Source organism: Gadus chalcogrammus, chromosome 7, assembly GCF_026213295.1.
Source record: "Gadus chalcogrammus isolate NIFS_2021 chromosome 7, NIFS_Gcha_1.0, whole genome shotgun sequence".
Taxonomy (NCBI): domain Eukaryota; kingdom Metazoa; phylum Chordata; class Actinopteri; order Gadiformes; family Gadidae; genus Gadus; species Gadus chalcogrammus.
Window position 1 is genome coordinate 8,545,511 of NC_079418.1, and position 15,000 is coordinate 8,560,510.

At 40.4% G+C, this 15,000-nt stretch overlaps 1 protein-coding gene across 1 annotated transcript in view; it reads left to right on the forward strand.

The window, feature by feature from the left end:
* LOC130385946 (prolactin receptor-like) overlaps positions 1 to 15,000 on the forward strand; it is a 43,143-nt gene that overhangs the window by 10,182 nt on the left and 17,961 nt on the right. The window contains exon 2 of the mRNA XM_056594732.1: positions 11,392 to 11,499. Within this exon, the coding sequence (XP_056450707.1) occupies positions 11,403 to 11,499 (97 nt within the window). The 5' untranslated portion in view covers positions 11,392 to 11,402. The remainder of the gene's footprint in view (positions 1 to 11,391; positions 11,500 to 15,000) is intronic.

The following is a 15,000-nucleotide window of genomic DNA, read 5'->3' on the forward strand; positions in this document are numbered from 1 at the left end:
ACATTCCGGCTCATTAGTCTGCCAAGACACAGTATGGCATTAAGGGGAACTTCTCCGTTAACCATTTTTCCTTCATAATTAACTCTGTCATATTTATATTTCTTCCGTTAGTGTTCCTACAAATGTTTAATTTCCCCAGAATTTCAAAGATTTTTCAGGTATTTGCTTTGAAGAAAGCCCATAATTCACTTGATAAATGTATGCTTTGAGTTTTCTGGATGTTGTGTGCTTATCAATAGTCATTTTGACCATGTGAATGAGGCTGCAGTTCAGGTTTATAAGTGGAACATCTTTCCTTAAATATGACAGTTATATATTATATTTATAGATCTTCCATTAGTGTGTTCTTGACTTTTAATTTTGCGCAGACCCCGCTAACCACCGTTTGCGGTTATATTTAATTCTTATAACTGCCTCAAAAGCCTCATAGCAGAAACAATACAATATATAGTAAATAGTACAATATATAGTAATGAAATAAATAGGATAGTAATAAAGTTAATAAGATTGTAATAAATTAAATAAGATAGTAATAATTCAATGAGATAGTAAATAAGATAGTAATACAGTAAATAAGATAGTAATAAAGTCAATAAGATTGAACAAAGTCAATAAGATAGTAATGAAGTATATAAGATAGTGATAAAGTCAATAAGATAGTAAATAAGATAGTATTAAAGTAAATAAGATAATAATGCAGTCAATACGATAGTAAATAAGATAGTAATAAAGTCAATAAGTAGTAATAAATTAAGTAATAAAGTCAATAAGATATTAATAAAGTCGATAAGATATTAATAAAGTCAATAAGATAGCAATATAGTATATAAAATAGTAATAAAGCCAATAAGATCGATGTACAGTAACTACGATTGTAATAAAGTCAATAAGATAGTAAATAAGATAAGCAAAACAAATAAACAAGGAAAGCCCTCCTTGGTTTTGGGCAAAATAAAAGCCCAAAGGGGGATATTAATAATAATGTTTTTTTGATATTGCACCTTTCTCACACTCTAGGTCGCTCTACATACAAATAAAAATAAATCATATATACAGAGGGTCTATGCAGTTGTGGAAGAGGAGAAGTTTTCCTAAGTGTTATTAAGTCTATGTTTCCAGGAAGCCTCGTTTTGCTTCACATTTTAGGTGAGGTTGTTTGTTGACCTTGTAGGTCGTGGGTTACACCATGCAGAGAGATCATTATACACACTACATGCTACGTCTCCCGTTAAAGGACAGCCGCCAATTAGTTTTACATGAAGCAGACAGACTTAGCATGGGAGTGGGTAGCTTTCGTTCAAAATAATTTCCTCATCTTCTTCTGCTTTTGGTTTGTTGGGGCCAATGAGTGAGTTTGTGTTTGTGGGAAATTAAATAACAGATAAGCCGCAATAGGGCTGGCCCCCCATGTGGGAGGTAGCGTACTGTCTTTTTAAAGGGGACAAATTATGAAAACAACCCATCTCCTGGGATTTGGGGTGTTGTTCTGGGTCTGTGGTGCTCCCACACGCATACAAACTTTGAAAAAAGACTGTACAGTTACCAAACGAGTGAGCCAGTCTGGAGGAGGAGACATGGAGGAGAAAAGGATTGTACTCCCGGAGTTGAGCTGCCGGACTGCCGCCAAGTTCCCCATGCGGCAGCTCCGGCGGGGGGCAGCCCGGCAGCTCAGCTCCCGGGGTATAATCCCTTCCTCCTCCATGTCGCGGTTCAATATGGACTTCAGAGAGTCAAGGCCAAAGATAATTTCCCCCGATTATTTTTCCACCATGGCCGAGATATCCCCCACTACAAGTCTTTACTTGTACCAGATACGTCAGACGCAGTCTTTATGATTCATAATATCATCCGAGGAGCACATAGATTTTGGCCGTGATATTCGATATAATATCATATAAATTCCTATATATATTATTATTATTATTATATTTTATTATATATATATAGAGCTCCAGGAGTCCGCAAACGGCAACAATCACTTCTCCTCCATGCTGTGGTTCACTCTGACAGCTCATTTGCATTAAAGCTACAGACACTAGAAACGGCGCATTCTGAAGGGACAGAAACAGAGGGGAATAGTGGTAGGCGAGATTTCTTTTCCTAAAAGCTATTTCCAGCAAACAGCTTCAAAAACATGTTTTCTGGAACTCATATACTATGTTGGGAAAACACCATAATATGTCTCCTTTAAGAATAGTTTATACACGGCCATATGTTTTTCTTACCTGCTGTCATATAGTGAAATATTTCCGTGCATTGACGCGATTCAAGACTCGTATCGATGGCCTCATAGCATAATCGATATTGTTAGCCTCATAGCATAATCAATATAGTGAGCCTCCTAGCCTAATTTATATTGTTAAAGGGACACTATGTAATATTTTGAGTAATTTATTACCTCAAATCAACATATTCATTCATAAATAAGTCCTCATTGGTGTACAATTATCTCTGCCAAAAATCTCACTTATCCTCCTGAGCGAAGAATAATTAATATTAATATCAATATGGTTACATAGGACGGGTAAGCTTCATGGAGGCTTCCATTTTCTTCCGGTCTATGAGCTGCCGAGAGGGTCAAAAAGCACTACGTCGTACAGGAATTGCAAACGCGTTTTCACTCTGAGCCAGCGTGACGGTGGAACAGAGCTTAGTTTAGCGAGACGAGTTTTACCGGCAAATTTGAACATGCACCGCATTTGTTTGAAAGACCATAGTTATGCCACGCCACAGGAGAAGGAATCATCGTCGCCAAAAAAAACGACGATGTGTAAGCATGTATAACATGGTTTTCCATGGCAACGAGATGGGCGCTCCTATGTTTGAGCGACTCGTCATTGAAAGGCTACTTTATTACATATTTAATTTACTTTTTCACATTTCTGTCGAGTTTAAATCGTGACAATATTCTTATGACTTATGGATACTGTCAAATGCGTTGGAGGAATTCAAAAGCCATTCTTCATCAAGTTATGGAGGTTTATTCTCTGCTGGGGTCACCACGTATCCAAATCCACCAAGACGCACTTACGCTAGAGCGGACCTTCTGGAGCTTCAACTCGCTTGCCAGACCGTTGATTTATCACCCGAACAACTGGATTTCATACCAACAACTCTGATAAAGAAGACAATACGGAGGAAAAGAAAATCAAGAGGAGGAATTAGGAACAGGATAGGAGACGAGGAAGTAAACTCGTTGCCAGGGCGTCTAACTGGCGGCGCGTACAGTCGCAGCGGCCCCTCTTGAGATCTGTGAGATTGAGATTGAATGTTTGAGTGTGAGACGTCCTACGAACGTAGTTTATGACAGGGAAACAATATTAAACATTAGGACATTGAGAGCGAGTAACATCACTGGCATTCGCTGGCATCTGGACATACTACGCAAACACAGAATACTAACGGACACTGTGACACCGTGCCCGCAACTGCCCGGAGGAGGAAGCAGCAGAGACGGGGTGGACGTAAACAAACTGAACAGCTTCTTTCAGCTCCTACCCTCGATGACAAAATGACAATAAATTTGATTTGATTTCGATTTGATTCCGTTTGTTACAATGTAAATTGTTGGTATTTAGAATACTGTTACATTGTTGAAATCAACGGATTACAATGCGTTGATTAGGATGCGTGCTCAGCCGCACGCATTATGGGAATTATTGTTTTGATTATCGGTAACTCCAAGACTACCAAAGGCTATGTCAACTTTTATGTTATCTGACATTTTATGCAATCTGACATTAAATGACCTACTGTTATTTATCATCTGTATAGTTATTTGTCATGTTGGAAAGTCCACAACTGCTGGAGTCAAGTTCCTTGTCTGTAAGAATGCTTGGTCAATAAACCTGATCTGATTTGTCCATCTAATTTGTCCAGTTGTCCACGAACCTCATCATCACTCGAATGACTCGATGAGGTAGCCTAGTAGGTTTCATGTCACAGCTTCTTGGCACATACTGCCCACCGTAGTTTTTGGACAAGCGAGCACTATTAGTTTGAATGCAATATACAATTGTACCACCAGATGGGAGTAATTTTTACACAGTGTCCCTTTAAAGATGGTTAGCTAAAAGAGATGGTTAGCGAGCAGAGATGGTTAGCAGAGATGGTTAGCAGAGATGTTTAGCTAGTAGAGATGGTTAGCTAGCAGAGATGGTTAGCTAGTAGAGATGGATAACAGAGATGGTTAGCTAGCAGAGATGGATAGCGAACAGAGATGGTTCGCTTTCAGGGATCCCTCTCGCACAACTGAACAATAACGACAGCTGAATGTGCCGAAATTGATTTCATTTTTATTTGACATGTCACGGTTTTGTTTACAATCAGTTTTGTGTTGTTGTCGTGTTGATGATTCACCTGGCTGTGCCGACCGATCTGACCAGGGGATGGGGGGTGGAGGGGGAGGGGGGCTTTAATGGATGTTAAATCAAGTCATCTGCAAAAGATTTGTGTCGTTAATTTGTCTCAGAACATTTTTATTGGGTCTGTTGTTCACTCACCGTCCTTGAGGTTAGCTCGGGTGAGGACTGTGTTGTGCTGATCTGTGTGTGTGTGTGTATTCGTCATTTTTTCGTCTTCATGTGGGTGTTTTTTTGTGCATTTGTTTGTGTGTGTGTGTGTGTGTGTGTTTGTGTGTGTGTCATCTTTCCATCTTTTTGTGTGGGTTTGTGTTTGTGTGTTTGTGTGTGTGTCTTTCGGGTTCTCATGTGTTTTTTTTATGCTTATGTGTGTGTGTGTGTGTGTGTGTGTGTGTGTGTGTGTGTGTGTGTGTGTGTGTGTGTGTGTGTGTGTGTGTGTGTGTGTGTGTGTGGTTGTGTGTCTGAGAATGTCTGTAGGGACCCTATTGTAATCGTGTAATCATATTATTATTTTCCTGACTTTTTGGGTCCAAAAGTTATACAATTAGTAATGGAATCAAAAGATGGGCAAGAATAAAACATAGGTGGCGCTATGACAAGACCTTGAAGTTCAGCATTCCAACATGCTGCCATTACCACTAGGAAGGAGAAATTTGCATTAAACTTGTTATGCATGCACCATTTGTCATGATGAACAACATTCACATTGCAACCCATACGGTTAGACCATCTGGATATAGTGCACTGACCACAACTTGACCAAACACCCACACATTAACTGCTTTGTTGTTGAAAGTGGGAAAAGCTGTAAACTTGACACACATGTACAAAGTGACTATATATATATACTATATGGTGTTAAATTCATAGCAATAAGGCGAAAAACAGATATACATTTTAAAGTGAAATACATACATATGTATACAGCTCTACAACACGTTTAAACAGCTCTAACATTGCATCCAAAACACGTTTGCTCAGCTGTTGGATTCGACTATAAAGAGGAGATTCCATAGTATACCCATGCCAAATTTGTTTGAAGTTCTCCCTTCTGAACCACGGCCTCTCTCCAATGCAGGCTGGGCCTTAAAGCGGTACACACGTAATTCGCTAACATCCGTTTGACATTGGATTTTAACACAGTTAGAAACATGTTTGGTGATTGTTTAGTTTTTAAATCACACGGGAGGAATCTATTTCTCAAAATATACTCTAATCTGCCCATGGCAGTCTACGGTCACACTGTCTGTCATAAGGTCATACTCTCGGTCATACTGTCATTCTGTCGGTCATACCGTCATACCGTCATACTCTCGGTCAAACAGTCAAACAGTCAGTCATACGGTCAGTAGGAAAACGTCATGGTTGCTTGCAACTATATTTATTATTATTATTATTATTATTATTATTAAATTATTATTAAAGCATATCAATGCCATATTACCATACCGACTAAGCTCACCATACCTCCACGTACATAATGTTGATATCCAGTTTTTGCGTGGATTTTAGGATTAACGTCCTGGCGCATTGCTAGGACAACGGGATCATATGCTCTGACGCGTTGACGTTGCTCTACTCTAGCCCTAAAGCCTGAACCAGTACAAATGGATGGTAAAAGGACTGCATTTATACAGCGCTTCTATCCAAAGTGCTTTACAGCAGTGCCTAACTTTCACACATTCATACACCCATTCACATTCCGACGGCTCAGGGCAAGCCAGCTCATCATGGAGAAGTTAGGGTGAGGTGCCTTGCTCATGGACAACTCGACACTAAGCTAGGAGGAGCCGGGGTTCGAACTATCAACCTTCCATCAGGGAGCAGTCAGGGTGAGGCGCCTTGCTCAGAGACACCTCGACACTCAGCTAGGAGGAGCCGGGGGTCGAGCTAGCAACCTTGCGGTAACATGCCAACCCGCTCTACAGCCTGAGCTCACAGGGGGAGAATCTCAACAGGTTGTCGAGTTCAGGTTTAATTCCCAACAGGATTACGTTTGGCTTTAATTACGAATGCGGACAGACTCTTTCATCTCGTTTGTGCTTTGTACCGATAAAGAAAAAGAACCAGCGTGGGAAGTATGAGATTCGTTAATCCAGTTCATTAGATTCGATTTAGATGATCAAATCTCTTCATCAGGTGAAGGCCAGACGTTATTTATTCATTTCCTGGAGGAGAGTGTGACACAGAATTTGTGAGTGTGTGTGTGTGTGTGTGTGTGTGTATGTGTGTGTGTGTGTTCACCTGTAAGAGTGTGTACGTGTGTGTGTGTGTGTTTGTGTGTGTGTATGTGTTCACCTGTGTGAGTGTGTATATGTGTGTGTGTGTGTGTGTGTGTGTGTTCAACTGTGTGTGTGTGTGTGTGTGTGTGTGTGTGTGAGTGCTTGCTTGTGTGTGTGGGTGTGTGGGTGCTTGCGTGTGTGTGTGTGTGTGTGTGTTCACCTGTGTGTGTGTGTGTGTGTGTGTGTGTGTGTGTGTGTGTGTGTGTGTGTGTGTGTGTGTGTGTGTGTGTGTGTGTGTGTGTGTGTGTTTGTGTGTATGTGTGGGACACGCATTTCGTTGAATGTACACAAATATGCGTTCGGAAACCTAACTAACATACAAAGCTTCAAATGATGTATTCGTGGCCAGCCCTACTATCGTTTATCGGATATTTCAGTTCAGACAAACACAAACTCACTCACTTTGTTGGTGCAACAAACCAAACGCAGAAAAAGAAGATTAAATTATTTGAAACAAAAGATTTGTTCCAAAGAAGATGAGGAAGGTAGGAACAGTTAGTCAGTTAAGGAAAACGAATAGTGCTATTATGTTAAATGTATTCTGTATGTCGTTTTTCAAGTATTTTTCATCATTCTTGTGATTGTGATGCAAACCAACTGAACCCATTTCTTGAATCTTGAATCATTTGGACAGAAACACACACACACACACGCACACACACACACACACACACACACACACACACACACACACACACACACATACACACACACACACAGACACACACACACACACACACACACACACACACACACACACACACACACACACACACACACACACACACTATGACCATAATACGGCAATATTTTCCAGTATATATAACACATTGGATTGCAGTGTTATATATACTGTATGACAGATTAGCTAAATGAGAGGATTATGTACCAGATATATTTAGATCAGCTTGTACAAAGTTCAACATTCTCATGCTGCGTCATACAGACCTGACAACTAAAATAACTAAAATGTAATAGTACCAGTGGCGGTGGGTCAATAGAGGGCGTTAGGACGCCGCCCCTCCGTGAAATATTCACTTGATTATATCTGCCAACTATGAATCATAAATGCGTCTAAACTTCAATGATTTGGGCTAGGCTAGTTATTGGTCATTCAAAATAAAGCCCTCCTCCAAGTCAGGGGCCCCGGCCACGTTGAAGTCAATGTAAGCTTGCAAACCTTTTGCTGTCTATCATAGCAGAGACGGCTTTTCCTTTGCCCAAGAAAATTCGCCCTCGTTTCGCACTGGTGTCGCACTAGTGTGCGCCACAGGCCAATGGTATCGCTTTTCTTTTTTGTCATCCCCACATGATTGGACCATTCAGCGAATCAATCAAATAGGCTACCTCCCTCAGCAGCATTTGTGCAACACAACTACATGTAGAGAAGAGGTAAATCGCTAACTAGCAGAGATTTGTAAGCACTTTCCACCCATTTCAGTAGCGGAATTGGACTCCCCAAGCAATGTTATACTAAAAAGGAGCAAGTAAGTTTAACATAAATTTAGTCTTTCGCATGTAAATAAAATGAAGCAACTCTCCCATATTTCGCATTTGAGGTAGACAGACTCACAAAAAATGGACGCTATAGGACAGTGATCATGATTTGTCTCTATATTAGAATAACAACAATGGGTCAAATAGCAATGGCTGGTGGAATGGCCATAAAGTAGGTCAGTATGCAGTGTAAGGAATGAATCTGAACTTATAGTAGGAAATAGGTAATAGGTAGTGGCCATCCCCACAATGCACCAGAATACAGGAAATCAAATCTATTAAATTCATTTTTTTAATACTGCGCCCCACCAACATTTATAACCAACAGACGCCACTGAATAGCACATTGCACATTTTACATCAGGCTATTTTTATTTTTATTATAATTGATTTTTAAATCTTTTTTCAGTTTTATTTAAATCATCGCTGAGCTCTTGATTCTTAGAAGGTGATGCAACCTGCTGAAAGAGCGGCGATTAAAAGTGATTGATGCATGTTCAAAATTTACACAGACACTATAGTTAATTTATTGTTTCATTTCTTATGAAATCTTTCTTCACACAGGGACTCTTATTGAGATTCAAATCAATCAAATCAAATGACATACATTTGAGTTTCACAAAAGTTATCTTACAATTAAGAACAATAGATGGGTAACTGAGTTCTGCATCATTTGAGTTGATTCACTAAGGGTCACCGCGGTTGCCATGACGATACCGAACAGACCAATGACGCAGGTTCTAACCCCAGTCCCTCTCATCGTGTTCCTCCACACACTCAGACCCACACACACACACACACACACACACACACACACACACACACACACACACACACACACACACACACACACACACACACACACACACACACACACACACACACACGTCACATGACCGTGTGAATCAGCCTCAAGACGTGTGTGTGTGTGTGTGTGTGTGTGTGTGTGTGTGTGTGTGTGTGTGTGTGTGCGTGTGTGTGCGTACCCTTGCGTGAGTGTGTGTGGGTGTGTGCCCATGTGTGTGTGTGTGTGTGTGTGTGTGTGCTAGGCGTTGATCTGTGTGTGTTAGTGCATACCCGCGTGTGCGCATGTTTGTGTGTGTGGGCACGTACGCGTGTGTGTCTGTGTGTGTTGGGGGTTGATCTGTGTGTGTGTGTGTGTGCGTACCCGTGAGTGTGCGTGCAGGTGTGTGTTAGTTATGGAGTCAGAACAGTCTCATTATTAATGAATGCACAGAGAAGGATTCACAAATGTATTTTGTGATTTATACATAAATTACTCTCTTCTCACAAATACATTTCAATGCAAACACAAATGGATATCGGCATGTATAAATGTAAAATAAATCCATAAACAAAAATAAGTTTCACAAACATATTTCTGATCCACACACAAATATGTCTTGTTTTAAATAAAGGTAATATAAATCCATGAATATATTAATTTAAAAAAGATTTGCAATTTTCATCAAAAATGTATTTGGATGTTGTTACATTTATGTACAAACTGTTAAACTTGAATTTACAAGACGCTTTTCATTTGTGAGCTTGTTTGCATTTGTGTGTGAAACTGTCTGCATTTATGTGTGGATTTTTGAGACTCTCCTGACGTCGCTAGATTCACAAATGCATTTTTTTCAACAAGGAACTCTCTGTAGCCAATCAGATGCCTCCCTCGTTTTCAGCCAATCACATGGCTGCAGTTTCGACCTCTGAGTCCAGCCTCTGAGCCTCCCGGTTCTCTGTCAAATGTCTACTCTATCGGAAAGAACATGGTTTTTTGAATGATCGTACATAACAATCTCTAGGTGGTGAAGAAGTAAATGCTGCGTCACGAGACTTTTTCCATCTAATTTCGACTGGGTTTTGGGATTATCGGTGCCGTTAAAGTAGTAAACGGCACCGACGTAAAAACCCAGTCACAGCAGTCATGTGGTTGACTGAAAACGAGGGAGGCATCTGATTGGCTACAGAGACTTCCTTGTTGAAAAAAATGCATTTGTGAATCTAGCGACGTCAGGAGAGTCTCAAAAATCCACACATAAATGCAGACAGTTTCACACACAAATGCAAACAAGCTCACAAATGAAAAGCGTCTTGTAAATTCAAGTTTAACAGTTTGTACATAAATGTAACAACATCCAAATACATTTGATGAAAATTGCAAATCTTTTTTAAATTAATATATTTATGGATTTATATTACCTTTATTTAAAACAAGACATATTTGTGTGTGGATCAGAAATATGTTTGTGAAACTTATTTTTGGTTTATGGATTTATTTTACATTTATACATGCCGATATCCATTTGTGTGTGCATTGAAATGTATTTGTGAGAAGAGAGTAATTTATGTATAAATCACAAAATACATTTGTGAATCCTTCTCTGTGCATTCATTAATAATGAGACTGTTCTGACTCCATAGTTAGTGTGCCCGTGTCTGTGTGTGTGTGTTAGGGGTTGATCTGTGCGTGTGTGCGTACCTGTGTGTGCGTGGGTGCGTTCGTGTGTGCCTGTGTGTGTGTGTTTGTGTGTTAGTGGTTAATCCATGTCACAGGCGTGCACACCTTTTGATACAACGCTATCCACGGTCGGGGACAGATGATCTCTTTGATCCCGATGACGCCATCAGGAAAAACAAACCAACCAATCACAGTGAAGCGCCGTCAAACCCTTACCGTCACGGACCGGTGTGACCTTCTCCGGAAGTTTCCGACTGTATTAACGGTACTCCGAGTCTTCAGAAGAGTGATCGGACATTTTCTCCATTTGTTTACAGAGGAGTGTGTTTCTTTTGTGCGTTCGCCTTCAGTGACAATAATACGTTGTGAGATGCCTTTAGTTACATCAGCATGCCCTTTACAATGCTCAGGAGCTGTGTGCGTGTGTGTGTGTGTGTGTGTGTGTGTGTGTGTGTGTGTGTGTGTGTGTGTGTGTGTGTGTGTGTGTGTGTGTGTGTGTGTGTGTGTGTGTGTGTGTGTTTGTGTGAATTCATGTTTGTGCGTTGGTGTATCTGTGTGTATTCATGTTTGTGTGTGTTTGTGTGTGTGTATGTGTGTGTGTGTTCTTGCAGGAAGGCAGCAGACTGTAGGATTTGTGTGTGTGTATTTATGTGTGTGTGTGATATCTGTGTGTATTCATGTGTGTGTGTGTGTGTGTGTGTGTGTGTGTGTGTGTGTGTGTGTGTGTGTGTGTGTGTGTGTGTGTGTGTGTGTGTGTGTGTGTGTGTGTGTGTGTGTGTTCCTGCAGCAGACTGTAGGATGAGGCTGCTGCTGGTGTTCCTCATTCAGCTGGTGGGCGTGGCCTGCAGGAGGCCCCACCCACAAGTCAGCTCCGACACACACACAAAGGCTACAGGTGAGTCACTCTTTGTGTGTGTGCGTGTATGTATGTGTGTGTGTGTGTGTGTGTGTGTGTGTGTGTGTGTGTGTGTGTGTGTGTGTGTGTGTGTGTGTGTGTGTGTGTGTGTGTGTGTCTATGTGTGTGTGTCTGTGTGTTTGTCTATCTGCGTGTGTGTGTGTTTGTCTGTGTGTGTGTGTGTGTTTATCAGTGCGTGTGTGTGTGTCGGTGTCTATCTGTGTGTGTGTGTGTGTGTGTGTGTGTGTGTGTCTGTGTTTGTGTGCGTGTCTATTTGTGTGTTTGTGTGGGTGTATTATTGTGTGTGTATGCCTATCTGTATGTGTGTTTGTCTGTGTGTGTGTTTGTCTATCTGTGTCTGTGTGTGTATATCTGTGTGCATGTTCGTGTGTGTGTATGTGTGTTGTTTCCTCCCTGAATGTACAAAACGTGAACCAAAAAATACAAAATATTAACGTAACGAAAAAATAAATCCATGGTGTGTAACCACCAGCATTCCGAATCCTATATCCGTTGCCATGGTGCGGTTGCCATAGCGGCGCGGTGTTACCCGACGACGCGATGGGATTCATGTTGTGAGTGTGACCTCATTGTTCTCGCCCCACACCCGTCCCGCGCAACACACACACGTTTGTGCATTTAGTGTGTATTCAAAATCTATTTTATTAGGAATAACCGCTTGAGATGAACCCATCTCTTTTTCAAGGGCGGTCCTTAACAACAAAGTAGAATAACAACATATTAAGAGCCTATTTCTTGTTAACAAAACAAAAAACAAACAAAAAAAAGATGTCACACCCAAACACATATAGAATAGAATATCCTTTTAGTGTCATTGTACAGTGTGCATGAAATTGTAGCAGCATCCAAGGAAACACACAACATAAAAATAGTAAGTAAAAAATACAAGGCAGTACTGCATTGTACGCATAAAAAGAAATACACCAAACGTTTACAAACAGTAACTCATGCTCATGCTAATTCATACAAGAAGGTGTGTAGATTGTGTGTTAGTTTGTTCCACATGCATTGTAAGTAGGGGTGTAACGGTACATGTATTTGTATTGAACCGTTTCGGTACGGGGTGCTCGGTTCGGTACCGAACGAGTTTCCATACGGACATATTAAGTAGAGGACCGCATGTGTGGAATATGCTGCGGCCGCACATGGACAGTTGCGCACACTGTAGCTGTGTTCAAAATCGTTCCCTATTAACTCACACAATCACTATTCCATCTATAGTGTTCATGACATAGTGCACTATTTAGGGAACGAACAAACGAGAATTCGGACACTACGCTGAACATTTCTAAACGTCATTTGCGTCAGTAAACGCGCCGGGTATTTGTGTGACGCAGACAGATGCGCCCACATCTTGTAAACAAACCGGGCACTCACGAGGAAAGCTGGAGGTTGTATTGATGTTGAATGTTACATTTCCTTGTTCAAGTGTTTTTAAATTAATTTTGAATGTTAAATATTCTATTTAACATTCACGCAGACAGATGCGCCCACATCTGTGTTAAATCCCAAATAAATTGTTGACATTTCTAAACGAAAGCCGGAGACTCCATCATTAAATATATTCGTTTTCGCGGTTATTCAGCTTCTTCTTCTCCTCCGGAAAAACACGACCGCATTGCATTGTGGTATACGGGAGTAACATGTAGGGTACATCGTATGTACAATACACTAACATTTTGGGTATTATTATCCTGCAGATAATGTGGATAAGGAGATTTTTCTGGCAAAAAACAAAGATTGAGTGAAAGTCATCAGGGCTAAAGATTGGGGGGGGGGGAGTAAAAATTAATCTGAGCAACAACTTGAAACTGTTTAGTGTTGCAATTGTTCATTGTTGCACATTAGATTGAGAAAAGATTTGTTTTTAAAAAAACAGTCTGAGCCAATGTTATTTATTTTTATTTCTACATTTCAGAATCTTTATATTTTTGAGCATAATTCTAGCTTTGTATTGTCTAATGTTCCTATTGTAAAAAGCACAAAAGTGTGTTATGAACAACTTGAAGCACATGTTATGAAGCACATTGATATTTAGCATTTTGATTTTTTACTGTACCGAAAATGAACCGAACCCTGACCTCAAAACCGAGGTACGTACCGAACCGAGATTTTTGTGTACCGTTACACCCCTAATTGTAAGTAGGAAAAGTAGAATGCATTACACAGGGTTTAGTGCATGAAAGACTTTTAACAAAAGGTTTTAAAAAAAAATCATCAAAGACAACTTTTAACAACTGCCCTAAAAGGATTGATAAAAGGCGTGACATTTTTTTTAAAAATAAATCATTAAAAGATTTTTAACAGGATTAAAAATTATCTAGAAAATACATGAAAACGGGGTTTAAAAAGTGTCACAAGCCGACTGTGGTGGTTGTGGCAAAGAGGGGAGACGAACACAATTGACTGAGTTTGTTAACAAAAAGGTTTATTATAACCAAGTGAATATAACATAAGGTATGGCGTGTGCATTCAATCTAGTCAGTGATGTAAGTGTGTGTTTACGTAAAAGTGTATGGGTGTAGTGTTGTCAGGTGTAAACATGCCTAGGATACAACTAAAACAAAAGACCAAAGGAACCAACAATAAGTGATGCCTCCCAAAGGAGATCCACCCTCACGCTGGGCTCACACGTCTACTTAAATAAGCCCAGGTGTTGTCAATGAGATCGTTAGGCTCCCCTCGTTAGGCTCGTGACAAAGGGCATAAAAGAGTTTTAACAGCTGTCTTAAAAGGATAAATAAGGTCATGAAAACAGGGATGGAAAAATAATAAAATACTTTTAACAACTGGATTCAAAATAAAAAACAAGAAAACAGTGATTAAAAAAGGCATTAAAAGCCGTGTCACTTTGACATCGGCACTGCCTTTCCGTTGCGCTTGGTCAGCATTCGCCCCTCTGGCCTACGAGATAAGCACATTAACATATTAATTAACATCATACCAAACACTATTGAAAAACAATTAATCAAATCAGAAAAAGGTTAATAACAATATATGCACTGTATATATATTTTTTAACCAATAACATTTTGAAACGAATAAGAACAAATGCCGGTTTTTATTGAAATCGCTCTCTTCCATCGAATGACCATGTGTCTGTTCTGATTAGCCGACTGAAAACTGAATCATGGAAAAACAAAGGAAAAATCAATGAATTCCTCTCTTACGGTTCAGTGATGGTTCGACCCCCCCCGCCCCCCACCCAAGAAAACCCCCGGGGCGAGACAGCCCATCTAATAACAGTCTTCCTCGGTCACGTGTTACGTAAGCTGGCTTTCGTGTGTGTTGATGGATGAGGGAGGGAGGGGGGGGGATAGGGGGAGGGAGGGTGGGATGGGGATGGGGGGAGGGAGGAGGGAGGGGGATAAATCGAACAAAAAACGAACTGTTTTAATTCCATTGGACGGTTGGATGTCAGAGTTGAAGTGCTATCAGGTTGTCTGTTGGTCCCGCCTCAGTAAGTGTGAAGGCATTCTT